This window comes from Sus scrofa, chromosome 5 (assembly GCF_000003025.6).
Source record: "Sus scrofa isolate TJ Tabasco breed Duroc chromosome 5, Sscrofa11.1, whole genome shotgun sequence".
NCBI classification, from domain to species: Eukaryota; Metazoa; Chordata; class Mammalia; order Artiodactyla; family Suidae; genus Sus; species Sus scrofa.
In genome coordinates, this window is record NC_010447.5 from 13,837,303 (window position 1) to 13,857,058 (window position 19,756).

Genomic DNA, 19,756 nt, shown 5'->3' on the forward strand with positions numbered 1-19,756 from the left:
TTAACAGATGGACTACTGCACTACAGGAGTGGGAGATGGGGAGAAAAGCAACATGGAAAGAGCCAAGAAACAGGAACTCAAATGGGAATTTCATAATTGTTTACCATTCAGCAAGCTTAAAAGTGCACTGTGGACTGTCCCCGCTAAAATTCTTACGGAACTCCTTACTCCCAGAATACCTCAGAATGTGACGTTATGTAGAAACAAGGTCTTTAAAGAGGCAATCAAGTTAAAATGAGGTCATGAGGGTGAGCCCCAATCCACTTAACTAATGTTCTTGTAAAAAGGGGAAATGTGGATGCAGACAGGTGCAGAGGGAGGATGATGTGAAGACACAGAGGAAAGCAACCCAGCCAACACCTTGATCTTGAACTTATCTTGACCTCCAGAACTGAGCACCAATAAATTTGTTGGTCCTAACAGACTATTGATCATGTGGAAAATTGCATTGAAAGGCTGTCAATGGTATAGAAAAATATATAATAGATAAGAATAAAGAAAATTAAGCATTTTTTTTTTTTTTTTTTTTTTGGTCTTTTTGCCTTTTCTGGGATCGCTTCCAGTGGCATATGGAGGTTCCCAGGCTAGGGGTCTAATCGGAGCTGTAGACACCGGCCTACGCCAGAGCCACAGCAACATGGGATCCGAGCCGCGTCTGAACCTACACCACAGCTCACGGCAACGCCGGATCCTTAACCCACTGAGCAAGGCCAGGGATAGAACTCGCAACCTCATGGTTCCTAGTCGAGTTGGTTAACCACTGCGCCATGACGGGAACTCTGAGAAAATTAAGCAATTTTTTAAAAATGAGAGTACTAACTTCTAAAAAAATAAAGTTATATAACAAAGGAAACGCGTGCCAACAACTACTTGGTTTGAGAATGAACAACATTTATGGAGTCAAATAATGCAATCTAAATAATTAAGCAACTTAAAATTATAACAAATCTACTAAGAAATGGAGGTTGAGAATGGGAAAGAGAGGTGGCAAAATGCTTGATCCTCCTACCAACCATGATAGGAAACCAGCAGGCAATACAGAAACAGATGAATGGATATATTAAGACTATTATTTAGAAATATGAAGATGAAAATGAGAAGAAATTGCTTCTGGGAAGCAGAACTGGAAGAAAGGCAAGAACTTATGTTTTTCAGTACAAGCCATCCTTTTTTGTACTCTCTGACCATTTTAAGCCATGTGCATTTATTATTTGATGAAAAAATTATACGTTAAGAAGAAATAAAATCGTGCTCAGTTAAGGGTCCTATGTTGTTCCTTCCACTACTCTGCTAAACCTTACATTACCTATTTTTATGTTTGCTTGTTCTTTTCTCAATCTTTTCAATAAATCTAATGAAGCTGTAAAAAGAAGAGAATCTCAAGGGAATCCGGGCTAATCAGAAGGTTTTACCCTCAGATTAAAAGCCATCTGGAAAAGGAAAACTCGCAAGATAAACTCCTCACGATAAGCGAAAGGTCATCTAGACCCAGGAGGACTTCTCTGAGTTTCGTTTAGAGATGTACCAGTCAAAACCCCCTAAGATTGAACAGCTCTCTAAAATCTGCTACATTTCAGATCGTTGCAAGTTGGAAACCACCTCTGTCAATGAACATTTATCCGTAGCATATTAACAGTCTGAGAAAATGGGACAGCACAAAGGCTTGCTGGCATATTACCTAAAGGTCTGTAGTTACAGGAAATTACTAATCAAGTGCGGTTTCCATTTTCAAGAGCACTGCTTTGTCTATACTATACACACACACATTCACGTCGAATGTAGAGATTAAAACCTGGGGAAAGTCAGCCCCTCCAGAGTGAGGAATCTTGCTTCTTTTCGTTTTTCTCCCTACCTTTAATTCACTCATATATTTAACCATTATCAACTACCTAAGTATCTACTATGAAAGGCTCTTTCAGGCTTTATGAGAATATAAGAACAAGGTCTCTGTCCTCAAGAAGTGTAAGGGAGTTAGAGCACAGTGGATAATCATGGAAATGTATGCCAGCCTTTGACTCCTTCCACAATACTCTGCTGGAATAAAGCACAAGGTTTGGAATAGTTCAAGTTCGTAAACTGATTCCGAATGGAGACGTCCTTCCATGCGTACACTGACGTAAAGCTGCCAAGTGCGAATATTTTAAGAGGAGTTTCAAGTTTTGCTCCTGTCTAGGTAACAGGTCAGGTAAAACAGAAGCTGTAAACAAGGCCACGGCTACCCTAGGAAGGACTCAGGAGTGTATCTCAAAAATTGACCAGACCAGAGAGAAGGAGGAATAGTCCCAATATAGAAAATTTGATATTCATTGGTAATCAGTGGAAAATACGGGAACCTCAAGATATATTTAAACATACTCAAAAGGTAAGAATTAGCATCTTAGGAACCTGTATGAAGTAGAGGTGTCAAATTCACACTTATGGATGGAACCAATGCTTTCTTATAAAATACTGATAGTCTATGGAGTTCCCGTCGTGGCGCAGTGGTTAACGAATCCGACTAGGAACCATGAGGTTGCGGGTTCGGTCCCTGCCCTTGCTCAGTGGGTTAAGGATCCGGCGTTGCCGTGAGCTGTGGTGTAGGTTGCAGACGCGGCTCGGATCCGCGTTGCTGTGGCTCTGGCGTAGGCCGGTGGCTACAGCTCTGATTCAACCCCTAGCCTGGGAACCTCCATATGCCGCGGGAGCGGCCCAAGAAATAGCAACAACAACAACAACAAAAAGACAAAAGACAAAAACAAAACAAAACAAAAAAAAAAAACCAAAAAAAAAAAAATACTGATAGTCTAAAATAATCTTATGTCTGTCAACTGAATTAAAAAATGCTTCCTATGAAATAGTATCTTCATCTCAAATAGTTTAATTGATGGAATGACAACAAAGGCTTGATTCATTTGACCAAATAAACTGTAATGTTTGATATACCTGCTTGGCAAATAAACAGTCAAAATCATCAAGAATAGAATGTGTAATTATCTTTAAACTCAATCAATTAAAAACAAAAAGATACCTCACTAGCGATTTAGAAGCAAAGGTGAAATTCGAAGTTAAAGAATGAATAACAGCCAATATTAAGGATCACGGCTATCACTTCTTGAGCACTTACTATGTGTCAGGCACAATCCTAACTGCCTGGCAGTCAGGAAAGAACAGTAGTTAGTTATAGACCATGGACTCTGGAACCAGGCTGCTAGGGCTCAGAAACCAGTTCTGCCACCAACTGGGACCTTGGGGAAACTACTCTCTCTGTACTGTTTCCTCATCTACAATAATGCAGGTAATAATAGTACCTACATCCTGGGATTGTGTGAGAAACAAAAGAGTTAGGATACGTGAAGTGCTGAGAATGCTGCCAGGTGCACAGCTAGTGCAGCAAGTGTTAGCTGCTGTTGTTGTTCTTAAAACTAATAAGTGGCAGATGGAGCCAAAATTCAAAGTCCAGGACAAACTTCAACACTAGGTATATTGACTAAAAGAGACCCTACTGATAATGAGTTAATCAATGGTGAAAGAGTGTCACGTTTCTTGAAGATAAAAAAAACAAACCCAAAACTACAAATGAAAGAAAACCTAGCAAGAACATCAATGGAAAGAGTGAGGCTTGCCAAGGGGATCAGATGGAGAAAGAGCATCTAGGGGAGGGATCCCTATGCAGAGGACAAAGCGTTTCATTGGAGGTGGGAGACCAGGAGTCTAACACCAGCTCAGTAACTAGCTGGTACCCTGCAATGAACGGCTGCTTACCAAGCAGGGTCTGCATTTCCTCATCTGTTAAATAAAGGGGGGCAGATGACTCTGGGGTAGCTCCTGGAGCCAACATCCTATGATACTATGACCCAATAGAACATACAGTATTTTAAATATATACCTTTCATAAACAGTATAAATATATAGTTTATTTCTCATCAGCCGCATGTACTTCAGTAGGTACATCATCTAGAAGGTATTTATATAACTTTGGGCACAGCTACTGCAGGAGAATGAAATAAATAGCATAGAAAAGCAAAACTACAGTATTTTAATTTTTTTTTTAGGCAAGAAATAGATTTATTAAGATAGGACGCTTGTGAGAGATGTGAGCAGGCAGGCAAGGAGGCTCTCGGTATATTTTTAAATACCATTAAAATACAAACAAGTTAAACCGAGAAGTAAATAAGAATACTTTTGATAACAAGGTAATAATTTTTGAAACATAGTAAATTTTTCTAACAGGGGAAAAGTTATAAAGTAGTTCTTATATATATATATGGTGAATAAATACTACATTCAGTTGTATTGAGCAAGCAAGGTGAGGAATGAAACAACTTACCTTTTTGCCCATGACGACTGCTAAACTTGTCTCCAATCTCTGGACGCCTTGTCTGTCTCAGCAGCATTTTGATCAGAAAAGCATCTTCGGCATTCGAAGATATCATCACTTTTTCGATATATGAATCCGTCGCTCCTTTGTAGCTAATATCAAGAGGAAGTCAATACAGCAGAGTTTTCAAACTGCCTTTTGTTTGAACCCATCACCCTGACATATTATATTAAATACCTATCAGAATAGTCTGACATTCCCATTTGGGCCTCTTGAAAAATGACTCATTTTTTCAATATTAAATTTAAAGGCAGTTACAATTTCCCTTTTACTGTCCTAGTTTAAAATGGCTAACATTTAGAAACATTTATTATGGGGCAGGCATAATGCAGTTTAATCTTCACCTCTTACACTCTTCACACATTATTCCTTACAGGAAATAAGGAAAACTTATTTTCCTTAATCATCTACTTCAGATGCTTTTCCTGGCATCTTCTTTTTGCTCAGAGAGGTAAGAACTTGTCCAGGACACATGACTCATACAAAGTGGACCTGGGGGTTGAGCTGAAGCCTGTTAGACTCAACTTCAAATTGTTAACCACTTTTTAAATACTACTTTTATCTATTTTTTCACACCCTTTGCCTCTTATCTGTTTTTTATATGGCAAACATTGTTCAGAGTCTAATCTGTGTCAGGGGTGTGGAGGCTCTGAACATACAAAGGTTATGTGGCCATGGGACCTGCCCCAAGGCAACTCACAACCAGCAAAGGAAGTGCAATAAAGACATCAGCGGTGTGGGGAACGGGAAAGGCCTGAGGAAACAAAAGTCAGTCCTACCAGGGGTTGGGAATGACGATGGCAGCAGGAAGGGGAAGGCCATCAAGCACTGTCTCACGGTGGGGGGGAGGACCCTGGCACTGAGCCCTGACCTGGGGGGAGGGACAGACAGTCCAGGCAAAGGGCACAGCATGAGGCAACGCAAGGAGGCCTGAAGTCGGATGGAATGTTTGAAGAATAAGAGACAATTTGCCAGAAATATGGGGGCGATGGGCAAAAGGGTAAGGCCAGAGAGGTATGCCGAGGGTCACGGATGGTCCTGCATGGATCACTCTTTGGTTTGGCCTTTAGCCTACAGGCAACAATGTCAGTGAGATTTTACCTCGTCTATTCAAGTTTTATTCTACTTACTCAAGAGAGTAATGTGAGCAGATAAGTAATAGAGGGGAGAAAAATCCCTCTGGCAGTAGCGGAGAGAGCCTGAGGAGATGCAAGACTGGAGGCAGATGAGCGGTTACCAATAACTAAGAGTCTGGCAGGAGAGGAGGGCCGAACTCAGCCACAGCTGTTATGGAGGGGATACGAGAACTGCGAAGACGACAGAACTCAAGGGGGTTACCCAACTAGTGTGTGAAGCAGGCAACGGAAACCAGTCAAATGCATGTTGCAGGCGACTGACCGGACGGTGGTGCCACTCACCAAGCGAAGGACCCAGAAGGAGCACGTTTGAGGCTGGGGTGGGGCAATGGGAGGAGATGGTTTGGATCTGGGTTGGGAACCACAGCTGTCCAAGGCCTGCTATGGGGCGGAAACCGGGCAGATGTCTATCTGGGAGGCATCAGCCCAAGGAGCTGACCTCCAATTTTCCCATTCCTTCTTTTGAAAAACTCTTTCTACCTGTTTCCAAGGCGCGGCCGATACGTACGTGATGGGCACATCTTTGTACTGCGGCTGCTGTGGAACATTACTTCCTTCCAAGGGGATCTGAGTCACTGTGGGCATGGACTTATTGACAAGCACTTGCTTGTTCTCCACTTTCTCACCTGAGAGAGAGAGAAGGGTGTTCGACACACCACTGTCAGCTGCGTGGAATGCAAAGATTACCAAGGCATCAAACCATGTGATTAGACTTGGTGCACGAAACCCAGACATGGAAGGAAAAAAAAAATGTCCACGCAGTGGGAACTAGACATCAGCAGGGCTTCTTTGTAATTCTGCAAGCTTTTTGAGAAAGTCATAGATTAAGATCACAGTGTGTAAAAAATTAAGAAACTGATTTAGAGGGGCCACATTAATGAGAGAACATTCATGTCAGCAGTGGCAATTTAAAATATCTCTTAGAGAGTTCCCTTCGTGGCGCAGCGGAAATGAATCTGACTGGAACCATGAGGTTGCTGGTTCGTTCCCTGGCCTCACTCTGTGGGCTAAGGATCTGGTGTTGCTGTGAGCTGTGGTGTAGGTAAACAGACGTGGCTCGGATCCCGTGTTGCTGTGGCTGTGGCACAGGCCGGTGGCTATAGCTCCAATTGGACCCCTAGCCTGGGAACCTCCATATGCCGCAACTGCGGCCCTAAAAAGCAAAAATAAAATAAAATATCTTTTAGGATATTAGATCAGGTTTGGTCTACTTAATGGTTATTTCAACCAGTAATAAGTCACCACCAATCTGACTTGGGCAATGGGGAAATACAAATATTTCTTTGATTTTCCAGCTATGCTGACCTTTGCTTTTCTTGGTAAGCTCAAAGACCAACTACTGCAGCACTGCCACAGCAAGCAAGTTGAGAGTGGAAGAAATTCTCCAAGAAATAAAGGCAGCAAGAGGAGGGGGAAGCCAGGTGCCACATGGCTCGGGCCCCACAGTGGATGCAGCATCACCCCGAAGCATCCACCACCCAGGCATCATCCGTGGCAGGACCCTGTGCATCTCCCTCCAAGCCAGCCCTTCTCTCCACTGCACCATGGCTCCTGTTGCCTGGTCTGACTCGAGAGCTCTCAGTTGGTCCCTGTCTATTCTGGTTTCCTTCTACTCTTTTCTCCACACTGCAGTCAGAATGATCACTGCAAAATGCATATCTGATTGTATCATGGATTTTAGGAACATAGTGAAAATAGTACTGCGTCTGGACCCTACTTCTCCCTCCCTTCCCCACCTCCCTCTCTTCCGTTAGCCACAGAGGCCTCCCTTAGGATCCTTCAGCGATGGGTCAAGCTGCAGGACCCAGGCAGAGCCCTGTCTCCTGCTTAGACGCAGCCCCTCCCTCATCATTAGTTAATCCCACTCAGCCTGCAGCTCTTAGTCACCTCCTGTGGACGGCAACCCCGATCTTCCCGCTTAGGTCAAATCCTCCTGCCATAAAATGGCCTCAGAGCTCCTGGTTGTAACTTGACTTATGTTTGACGTGGTCCTTTGATCAATGTCCGCCTCCCACACTAGCCTACATCGACTCACAAGGGCAGGAGTTGTGGGTTGCACCAAAAAGATTCGCCATGGAGTTCCTGTTGTGACTCAGTGGGTTAAGAACCCAACTAGTGTCCGTGAGGATGCCAGTTCTATTCCTGGCCTTGCTCAGTGGGTTAAGGATCCCGTTTTGCCACAAGCTGTGGTATAGGTCTCAGATGCAGCTTGGATCCCACATTGCTGTGGCTTTGGCATAAGCTGGCAGCTGCAGCTCTGACTCAACCTCTAGCCCAGGAACTTCCATAGGCCATGGATGTGGACATAAAAATTTAAAAAATAATAATAAAAAATTTGTAATTAAGAAAACCCAAGATTCATCACAAATTTGTAACTACAACGGAGTTACACTTTTTAGGGGAAAAAGACTGTAAAGTTAGTCTATAAGCTAAATGAACAAATGATGAAATATCAGTGTAGATGCAGGGACATGATCTTATTCTAAATATTTTCTTAAAGTGATTCAAAATTATAACTAGAAAAGTATAACTAGAATAAATTACTGCTATATAAAAACATAGGCCTAGAAAAACAGACCGGAAGGAAATTCATCAAAAATGACCACACTGCTTGAATTAGGACAGTGGTTTTATAAGCTGCTATTTTTTTCTGCCCTATATACCAAATATTCAAAATACTGTTGAATAATCTTCATAATTTTAAAAAACCCTGTATATTAAAAAAATGTAAAGACCCTTACCTGGAGAACAAATACCATCTGCATCTAAAATTTCATGTCGCCAGATGGGTTTTCTTGTAGCAGCATCCAACACTGGCCCCATCACTTTATCAAAAGTCTGATTGGTATATCGCTTCAATGTACATTTAGCATTTTTATATACAAGGCAACGCCCAAAGCCTAAGATGAAACCAAAATGGGCATCAGAATCACCAGGTGAGAATATGAAACTATGAGAGAGCACAGATCTGTGTTATTCGATAACTCACCCCACTCTACCTTCCTTCCCCCCAAAATAAACACACCAAAAGTGCTCCCTATTTAGACAATCTGAGACTGGCCAAACCAAATAACAATTTGATAACCTGAAGAACTGGCTCAAGATTTCTCCCCTATCCGTTAACCTATTACCTATTGTCCTTATTTATAAACACTGCCATCTCCACAGCCGTTTTTCCACGTGGAATAGACCTCGCCTTTGAGAGCACAGAGAGCAAGGACATGGGAAAATCAGAAAGGGCCTTAGAGATCCCCTGGCATAGCCCCTCTGCCTTACAGGTGCTAAGAGTACGGCACAGAGAAACTAAGTGGCCAAGGTCACCCAGCAAAGTCATGGCTGAGTTGAGACCGACCAAGTCCAATGATCAGGCAGCATCCTTCCCACAAGTCATCTGGGTGCATAACTTCTGCTAACCTTCTCTCGAAAGTTTTCCTTTTTCTCGTTTTGGCATTCAGAGAAAGTCCCACACAATAAACAAACAAACGAACAAAAAATAATTTTCTTCCAGAGAGGAAGGAGAATGAAAAGAAGCAATCAAATGACTTGAATGGGAGACAGTTCCTCTCTGCCCTGAAGATGAGTTTACGTTGACTATATTTTTTAATACATTTATCTCGTGGATGAGGAAAAAGTCCTGGGACCAACTAACAGTCTAAACAACCACTGAATCCCACAAAATACTCATCAGTTGCTCAAAAAGCTGCCAAACCTTCCACACATTTCCCAAGATGCTACGGCTGCATTTCTTTCTTTCTTTCTTCCCCTTTTGCCAAGCTGCTATTTTAAACTGGATTCTCTCTCTAATCTCCCCAGGATATACTGAGCCATGTCAGAGTTCACTGAAATAGGAAAATGTTCTCAGGATTAAACACCAGCTATTACTGAAGAAATAGATGCATGGCTATAAAATCCTTTGCTTATGATTCTCCACCAAAAGCAGAACTCTTTCAAGAAATCTAAGAATGTGAGTTCAGAAAATCAATCAGGGAAGAGTGGATTTCTAAGTAAAATCTCAGTGCTTTAATGTAATGTTTTAAATATGAAGGTGACCGTGTGATCAAACAATACACTTCTACAACTGGATGGTAGATGAAGACATTTGTGTGTCTTCGAGAAAGCTCTTTGTTGTTACGGCTCCTGGTAAACTGTGTATGGCCATAATAAACTCAGCTCAGAGCGATCTTGAAATTTCCTACAATGGCCACTAAGTGCAATGTGCTGAAGTGCAGTGTGAATCTGAACTGCATGAAATCAGAAGTGTTTTCTTCTAAGTGTAAATGGACATTTTCTTTACAGGTAGGAGCTTAAAAGCAAGTGGACAGTAAACTCGGATCATTAAATTGTGTTGCAGAGTTTCTGACAGATATCACAAAGTCTTCAGATTTCCACATAAACGTTACCAGTTAATCAGAAAGGAAAACATCTAGTTTTAAAGCATGGCTGTTGTCATTTGGAGGAAAAAAAAGAGGCATAAATTAAGTGCAGCCAACATTAATGCCAAAGACACATGTCTAGGAGTACTATTATGGCTGCCTAGCAACTATGGAGAGTGCAGGGGAAGGCAGGACGGGGATGCCAGGGAGGAAAGAGAAACAGATGATAAAGACAGAAGTCCGACCGCAGATCAGGTGACGGCGAACAAACCACCGAGTGGGGCCCTATGAAAATAAACTGTCCAAAGATGGAGACAGAAAAATGTAAAAACGACAGGCCAGGGTTTGTGCATGTGAACTTTTATCATTTTACTAACGAAAATGTACAACATCATGGGGTTGAGACAGACAATTAAAAAACAGCCTTTTACCTATAAATATTGCTATTGCCCTCTCCAACAGGTTTGTTGTTGAATACATAGCTAGATATTTTCAAAAAACATCTTCCCTTTGGTGTAATTCCTGCTAGGAAACAGACAAATTCTTACAGATTTTCTGTTGAGGAATTGTCTCAAGCTACTGATAAAGTAATGAAGAAAAAAAAAGATTCCTTACTGATCATTTAACTAATGATTATCTCCATGTGACAGTCATTTAAAAAACATCCACACCAAAATAGCACCTCCTGTGTGTATATTATATAAAATTCAAACCACTTGAAACCGACACTAGCACTGACACCAGATGACTTCCACACTGATCATGCCTGCGTCTAATTCTACACAAAGCACCTTTGGTGTCAGAGCGTTAAAAATTCACTTACCTCTGTCCAAGGAAGCCTTGTTTAAAACAAGAGCATCTTCAATATCATAGCCACTGTAACTCATCACAGCAACTGTCGCATTCTGCCCAGCTGGCAGTTTCTCAAATTCTATCAGTTCAATGGTCTTTGTTTTAACCATGGGTTTTTGTGGATATGCGAGGAGATACATGAGAGTATCAATTCTGTTCCGCTGGTTGTATCCAATGGTACCTTCATTGATAACGGAGAAAACAAAATGCAACCTTCTATTAGGTCAAACAGGGAGCCATGAGTTCAGAGACCAACACACTAATTTCACTAACGAGATCCTTCAGGTCAAACATTTAAAAAGCAAGGCTCTCACAGTGGATTTCACAACTTTTAAAAACAACTTTTTTTCAGTTATGTCAAAAATTGTACAAAGAAGAAAAATCACACCCAAGGTACACTTATGTAAATAATTCCAACTTTTGGGGTTTAGCATATTGATTGCATTTGAAGAGTTTCAGTTACTATCACAAGTCAACAGTTCTTTATTTGGTTCTACTATGTTCCAGGCACATTTCCAGGTGCAACTGGAGAAAACCCCTCAGAGCTGACAGGCAAGGAGTTTACACAGTGGGACAAATATAGATGTATTTCGTAAAAAGAAATCAACAATTACAAAGGAAAGAAAGCGGGGGGGGGGGGGGAACAGGATGAGGAGGAGAGTGAAAGCAGAGATGAGTAGACTTATTCATGTGCTCAACTATTTATTTATTACACAGTTAATAAACACCTACTCTGTGCCTAGCCCTGGAGACAAAACGGGGAAAGGCAGGATCCCTTCCTCAGCCGGGACCCTATCCAATCAGGGGTGGCCTTTTCTCTCCTTAGCAATCAGCCTTTCCACTTGACTAAACCTTGGAGGGGTATCACTGTCAACTGGAAGTGAAATCAGAATGTTAACGTACCCTTCTCTTTCCCCCACTGGGATTCATCAGGGTTTACGGATCTGCCCCCCCTCCCCAAAAGGCTTTCAGTCTCCTATGCTTGTGAACATACAATCGCTCCTACTCAGAGACCTTAAAACCAGGAAAGCTGTGTTTGTCCCACTGCTGAACTTGAGTGTGGGCTACTGATCCTCTCTAACTTCTCCCAGGCGGTTCTTCTCTTCCGAGTGGCACATTCACAACACGCACACCCCCCAAGATGCTAACATGTTGCTGAATGGAGTTAAGCTTTAATGTGAGCAGATACCAAACTCAGTATTCACCTCCTCTACCTCTTCCTCTTCCTCATGCCATTAAGTCAATGGTGATTTCAATTCAGGGATGAAAATAACCTATTCAGGTGGCAAAGATGATACGGTATGATGATAACTATTGAAAGAAATAATGAAATTTGTAGGACAGGAGCACCCAGTACAGTGCTGGGCTCACTGCTGATGCTCAATAAATGTCAAATGAATGAAATTAAAGAATTGTAATATATTTTTTATGAGAGTACAAAATCTGTGCTTAAATCCCTAGAAAATTTATCAAGATCCGGCTGAAAACCAATAACAGAACCTCATGAAATTTCTGTCAAGTTTACACTACAAATTGCCAATTAATGTTATTTTAATGCCAACTAATAAACCAGGCAGGATACCTGGTAATAGATCACTTACTGTTTTAGAAATCAAATTGCAGCTGCTCGGATTGTGGTAAAGTTCACGGGCAATAAGTTGGTTCTTCTACATGAAATCATTTAAAATTTATGTTGAGATTTCAGCTCCAATTGTCTCTTTTATCCAGCTCAGCACCAGGTTCAGGTAATGTCCTGCCAGGCTGCCAAGCTTGTTCTCTGAAACCTGAGACAAGCACTATTATGCAGCAGGAAGTATAGTTGGCTGCACCTCTAAACAACGGTGATAGGGATGGGATCCTGCTATAAATTGTGCTACCAGGTGCAGGACAGAATTCTTGGGCATTACCACTGACCATCGAATGGATGACAGCAAAATGGTTTAGCAAGAGTGTGGTGTTTATGCTCTCATCAGAAATTTTTTTTTAAAGACTTTTTAAGAACTTGTAGGGGTTGACGTGTATACACATCTTTAGCAGCACTGATGATTGGGCATGTAGGTTAAAATGTGACTTATAAACTATGACCTCTATGTTACAAAACTTCTAAATGCCACCACATGCTATAATTTTTGTAAAAATTATTAATGACTGACTAGCCATTTTTTTTAGCCAATAAGCCAGCTTTTCTGAGAAAACATGAGAAATTAAATTCTAACACTAGTCTGGGTGAAGCACATTCCCAAATAAGATAACTTTATTAGCATTTTCAGCTTCCTTAAGAAGGGCATTGTGTTTATAGAGTAACTAATACAATGAGAACATCTATAAGCTGAATTCTCCTTCTACTGCCATATTTTGCTATAACTTTCATCTGCACTGATTTAATTTTCTTACTATCCAGGACACAATCTTTCTTACAAAGTCTTATTTTCTTGATCAAAACTTTCTTAAGGAGTCGCAAGTTGGCATAACAAGGTACGTGCATGTAGATTAAAACACCGAAGAAGTTTTTTATTTTAAGGCAAGATGAAGAAGAGGATGCACATGCAAATGTATACTGAGAAAAATAAAATGAAATTTTAGACATTTATTTTCCCCATCTTCCTTTGCCCAATTTCTTTTTATTTCATCAATGTTACTGAATTGCAATAAACTTCAACAATTTAAAGTGTACGAATTGATGAGTTCTGACAGATATATTACACCTGTGAAGCCACCACCACAACCAAGATCTAGAACATTTCTGACACTCCCACCAGATCTCTCCTGTCTCTGGCTCCAGGCAACCAAGGATCTGTGCTTTATCAGTACAGATTAGCTTGTGTTTTCTAGAATTTTACCTAAGTAGAATCATACATGCTCTATGCACAATCCTGGGCTGCTGCTTTCATTTAGCGTGATTCTGAGACTCTTCCATGTGGTTGTGTGTAGCACAGTTCATGTTTTTTAACTGCTGAGAGGTATTCCATCCTAAGACTATACATTCTGTTTATCCACCCACCTGCTGGATATGTGGGATGTTTCCAGTTTGGGGCTACAGTGAATAAAGTTGCTGTGACTGTCATGCACAAATCTGAGTGTTCATTTCTCTTGGATAGATACACAGCAGAAAAATTTCTGGGTGGGGTACTGAGGGCATGGTTAACTTTAAGAAACTACTTAAGAATTTTCCAAAGCGATTTTCACCATTTTACATTCTCATTCTCATCAGCAGTGTATGAGCATTCTGGTTGCTCCATATTCTCACCAGCACTTACTATGTCAGTTTTTTTCACTTTGGTCTTTCTAATGAGTGTGTGGTCCTAGCTCACAGTTTTAGTTCACATTCACCTGATGACTAATGATGTTGAACACATTTTCATGAGCTTATTGGCTATTCCTATTACTCTTTGTGAGGTGTCTGGGTTTTCCCCACCTTTTATTTATTTACTTATTTATTTATTTATTTATTTACGTACTTACTTACTTAGTCTGTCTTTTCTAGGGCAGCTCCCATGGCATATACGGAAGTTTCCAGGCTGGGGGTCTAATTGGAGCTGCAGCTGCAGGCCTACACCACAGCCACAGCCACAGCAACACGGGATCTGAGCCACATCTTCGACCTACACCACAGCTCACTGCAATGCTGGATCCTTAACCCACTGAGCCAGGCCAGGGATCGAACCCGCAACCTCATGGTTCCTAGTTGGATTCGTTAACCATGAGCCACAATGGGAACTCCAGCTTTTAAATGAGTTGTCTAGAGAGTTCCCATGGTGGCTCAGTGGTTAACGAATCCCAATAGGAACCATGAGGTTGAGGGTTCGATCCCTGGCCTGGCTCAGTGGTTAAGGATTCAGCGTTGCCGTGAGCTGTGATGTAGGTTGCAGATGCAGCTCGGATCCACGTTGCTGTGGCTCTGGCGTAGGCCAGCAGCTATAGCTCCAATTAGACCCCTAGCCTGGGAACCTCCATTTGCCGTGGGAGCGGCCTAAGAAATGGCAAAAAGACAAAAAATAAAAATAAAAAAATTTTTAAAAAAATGAGTTGTCTAATTATCAAAGAGTCCTTTGTGTATATACATACATTTACTGGATACAAATCCTCTATCAGATATATGTATTGCAAATACTTTCTCCCATATTGTGGCTTAATGGTGTCTCTCATATTCTTAACAGTGTCTTTCAAAGAGAAAAAGTTTAGTTTTGGGAAGTCCAATTTCTTTTTTCTTTTTTTAGAGTTTGTGCTTTTTTTGTGTTCTAAGAAATCTGAGGTCATTTGAGGTCATGAAGATTTTTGCTTAAGTTTCTTTCTGTAAGTTTTATAGTTTCACCTCTTACTGTAGTAAGGGCCCTCCCAGAACAATGTGGTATAATCAGCATCTATGTGTGCATGTGTAATTCTGTAACATTGACCACCCAATCAAATGTATGTTACCCTATAAGGAAGACAAAGGGACTCAAAAGCAAAGGGGAACTAAAGAGGGTATATGAGGCTACACCCCACTGTGCCTTTGGATATGAATCCACTGAGCCAGTGCCGGCAGGAATAAACGCTGCTTCCTGGCAATAAGCCTTGGTGTCCCATCTCTGTATGCAAGTCCTGCAACATTCCACTCAGGGTTGTGCTTAATTTTGTATTAACTTTTGCTATGGTATCAGGTAGAAGCTGATGTTCATTTTTTTCTGTACGGATACTCAGATGTTTTATTTTGCTCAAAAGATTTTCCTTTCCTCGGAATTGCCCTGATACATTTATCAAAAATCAGTTGCCTCCCACTCTTGGGCATCTATCCGGACAAAACTCTACTTAAAAGAGACACCTGCACCCGCATGTTCATTGCAGCACTATTCACAATAGCCAGGACATGGAAACAACCCAAATGTCCATCGACAGATGATTTGATTTAGAAGATGTGGTATATATACACAATGGAATACTACTCAGCCATAAAAAAGAATGACATAATGCCATTTGCAGCAACATGGATGGAACTAGAGAATCTCATACTGAGTGAAAAAATGTAATTGTAATGTATACATGTAAGGATAACTTGATCCCCTTGCTGTACAGTGGGAAAATAAAAAAAAATCAGTTGCCCATGAATATGTGGGTCTATTTCTGGATTCTGTTCCATTGCTCTATGTCTACCCTCATGTCGACACCATACTGTCTTCATGACTGTGACTTCATGGTAAGTCTAAATATCAGGCTGTGTGAGCCTTCCAATTTGGGTCTTCACTTCAAAGATTCTTTTCCAAAATCTGCATCTGATTTCTTAACAACTTTAATGTGCTCAGAGACTCACTTATTTGTTGCCGAAACATTTGGTAAGTACCTACGAAACTGGTGCTAGGCTCAGGCCCAAGGGATACAGCAGCAAATAACACAGACATAGTCCCTGCCCTCAAGGAGTTTATAATCTACAGTCTAGCAGGAAAGGTACCTTTATCATGATCCATAGGTAATCAGAAAAAGTGAGGAGAGAAGTTAGCTTCAGTTTTATAAGTTTTCTATGTATTTATCATTGTGTAGAAGACATAATATAACCTCTTATAAGTTACTCAACCAAACTGGAATTCACTTCATCAGGAACAAAAAAGGTATGTATTATATCTGACAAAATTATTATTGTCATTGAAAGAAAAAGGTACATAAATCAGCTGGGTATTGGCAACATTCATTATGACTCATACAAACAATATGAGTAATTAAAATACTTATCCATCATCCTGCAATACCACACACTCTACCTCCACTCTAACCCTACATACTGAGCTTAAGTTTTACTTCCACAAGGGCTTATTATTAACATTCTAGTCTCAGGAACTGTCACATAACTATGTATCTAAAACAGCTACAATGAGTTTATTTTTTTTAACCAATAAAAAATTCTAAAAAAAAATTGCCAGGGATAATTTGGTCAAGACATATTTCTATTTTGCATTCCCAAATGGATAAAAAAAATAAATATTCTAAAAAAATTTCAATCAGAAAGTGGAGGAGGAGATGTAGAATGAAACAATATTTTATGAGGATCTTTGTATACTACGTGTTTGGAATGTTTCAAAATTCCCCAGCCTATTTCTAGTACATCCCATCCTACTGTGCAAAGTGGGGGAAATAAGAGAAGGAACTACCCATTTGGGAACAGACTCTACTGAACACAAAAACCAAAACAGAAGCTACATTAGCTCCTGACTTAAAAAAAAACAAAAACAAAAAAACAAAAAAAACAGCAATTTGGAGTTGAAGGAGGAAGGGGTGGTGAGAAGCAGCAGGGGCTAGAGGAGGTATGTGATGCATATTCATTAACTGAGCTGATAGTGACTAAAAGATCCTTTTAAACAGGAGAAAGTGTTCCACTAGAGGGTTGCCAACTAATAAAGTGGGCAGGACAGGAAAGCGTGACTCATGTGAACTTGGCGTCTGGTGCCAGGGAGAGAGAATACAATGTACCCATCACACTTGCAGCACCGAGCGACCTGGGGACCTTGCCACTTCCGCATGTATCTACCTGACTTCTTGCTCTGAACCATGTCACAACAAACAGAGCCGTATCCAGGGAAGGGGGGTGTTTCTCCGTAGTACAGTAGGACATGGGGTCGAAACTTGAACTCTACGAATAACCTAAAGAGCCTTAGGTTGAAGAAACCCCCTCTGCTGGTGCTTCATGCTGGATTAAAGTCAGTGCTCCTTTACACACAAGGTAAGGCTCTCGGTCTCGGTGGTCTGTGCTGTCTTGGTCTCCTTCGTAGTGAAAGAAAATGGGTTTCTTACTTTTTCACTCTTGAACGGGAGGGGTTGGTTGGAAAAGGTATATAGGGAACTTCCAGGTTGGTTAGACCATGTGGCAAATTTAATTCTGGGATAGTGTCTTTCACTTTCCACATAGATTAACAAACAAACAGCAACTAAAACATTAAAAAATCCACACAGAGTCTCTGAGATGTACACAGTCTTCAGCAATGGCTACTATTTAAAAATGGGATGATGTGACGTCTAGTTATTAGCTGTCAAGATTATAATGACAGAGAAGTCCAACTCAAACTGCTGGGTCTCTCCGTCTGCCAGCCTCTGTCCTTCTGCAAGTTTTCCTATAGTCCTCGCTCAATACTTCTGCAGCTATTTCAGTGTCCGAAGAGAAATGTGGCCATCTTATGTGCCAACTTTAAATGTACTTTTATCTCACAGCTTTTCTTTCCTGTCAGGTGTTTTATAATAACAAACAGTAACAAAGGCTTTTTTTTTTTTTTTTTTTACTTAAGATATTCAGTGGCTTTTGTCTTCCTAGCGTCAGCAGTAACGTCAGAGGATTGTATCCAAGGAGCTAAATGTGCAGGACCCAGGGTCAGAGCAGCTGAATACACCAACCTCAGAAAACACAGACAATGAATTGCAAATGACACTCAAAACAAAACGAGGAAAAAAAACCTTCACACAGAAAACTACAAAAGAACTCTACAGACACTGAATTGGCTTTCTGTACACACTGATCCTGCTTAACTGTGTGTGGTAACTAGCTGAACGTTTCAGATACTCATGGCTACAAAATAAAGGCTTTTTTCTTTTTCTTTTTTTTTTTTTTTTTTTGGCGGGGGTAGGGAGGGGAGTTACAAAAATAAAAATATTATTTCTTTCCTTCCGTTTCTTCTTTTTTACAAAAAGGAAAAGAGATTTTGCCAAGTGGAGATAGATGCAGCCCTTTCAATCTTCAAACACACTAAAGAGTGGCATTAGCGATGAAGTGATTAGTCTTCCGTTAATTCTACTGAAGGTTCTACACAAAAGGTGTATTGTTTCAGCCAGGATTCACATCATGAAACAAAATGGTTTGGTAAACCCAATAGAAGTGATAGCCCTTTCATGACACACAGGATTCAGTACTGTATATTTCAACTTGTTAGCAAGTCAGAAGCACAAGCGGGAAATCAGCCTACACTGCTGCTGAGGATGAATGGGAAAGGCTAAATTGATGAGCCGCTGTTTAGATTTTCCCACTGGGAATTATTCTGAACTGTCCAGGCATTACATCATTCAGGTAAATGGGAGCGGGACAACATGCTCCTCATTTCTTCTTAGCCAACCAAAGGGCGATACAAAAACTGAAAAAGAAATACATACTCCATCCATAAGGAGGAACGGAATTTTTAAATTGTCAAGCTTTGCGTGGTCAATTGCAGCCACATAACTGTTAGTGACTGAGAAGCTACCTGCATTCTGGTTGTTACCCAAAAGCAATGCAAAAACCTTTTATAGTATCTTTATAATCTTCCTTGTACCATACTTTAAAAAAGAGGTGACAAGTCATAGTGATGTCATAGATATATATGAAAGTAAAATGTATTAAACTTTTTAGGATTTACATGAGTTTCAAAAACATTTCAAAAAAAAGTTTACAAACATAACAGGTTTTGTTTTTTTTTTTTTTTTAAACTGGTATCCTCTCTGAATCCCCTTCAAGACAAAATTGAAACTCCTTAATACGAGGCAGCTTTCCAGCATGCCTCTACACCCGTACCACAGCATACATTACACAAAACACCCGTACCAAAGCACCGAGACTTCCCCACTCACTGCTTGCTTATATCCTCACACCTGTGAAAGGGACTCGGTGCCTCTGAAGACTCAGTTCAGTTCTTTTCTTCAGAAACAACCTACTCTCTAACTCTGCTGTTCTTTCTGCTCTTACTCCTTTAGATTCTGGTTATCAGTCTATTATAGCATTTATCAGATTAACTGAATTGTTTTATTTGTTAGTCACTCCTCCTAGATTGTGAACTCACTGAGGACAGGGCACTGTCTCATCTCTCTGTTTTTAGGTTCCAGCCCCACTGGCTGGTCTACTGTTAAAAATAAATAGATGCTACAGATGATGGATGAATAAACTAATAGATGAATGAATGAAAGGGAAGAAGAAGAGAAAGGAAAATGAATTTGAAATTGGTGTGGCCCAAATTGAATGTTCAGGAGCTATAGGAGCAATTGCATGGTTATAATGGGCCCAGTGATTGTCATCCTTATTAAGTACATTCTTTTTTTTTTTTTTGTCTTTTGTC

At 40.7% G+C, this 19,756-nt stretch overlaps 1 protein-coding gene across 3 annotated transcripts in view; it reads right to left on the reverse strand.

Annotated features, from left to right (window-relative positions):
* The window catches only part of POLR3B (RNA polymerase III subunit B), a 121,577-nt gene that overhangs the window by 32,146 nt on the left and 69,675 nt on the right, over positions 1-19,756 (reverse strand). For all 3 annotated transcript variants that reach the window (XM_021091574.1, XM_021091576.1, XM_021091575.1), the window contains exons 20-23: positions 10,690-10,899; positions 8,235-8,393; positions 6,002-6,119; positions 4,307-4,449 (exon numbers count right to left, since the gene is read on the reverse strand). In XM_021091574.1, coding sequence (XP_020947233.1) covers positions 4,307-4,449; positions 6,002-6,119; positions 8,235-8,393; positions 10,690-10,899 — 630 coding nt within the window. The remainder of the gene's footprint in view (positions 1-4,306; positions 4,450-6,001; positions 6,120-8,234; positions 8,394-10,689; positions 10,900-19,756) is intronic.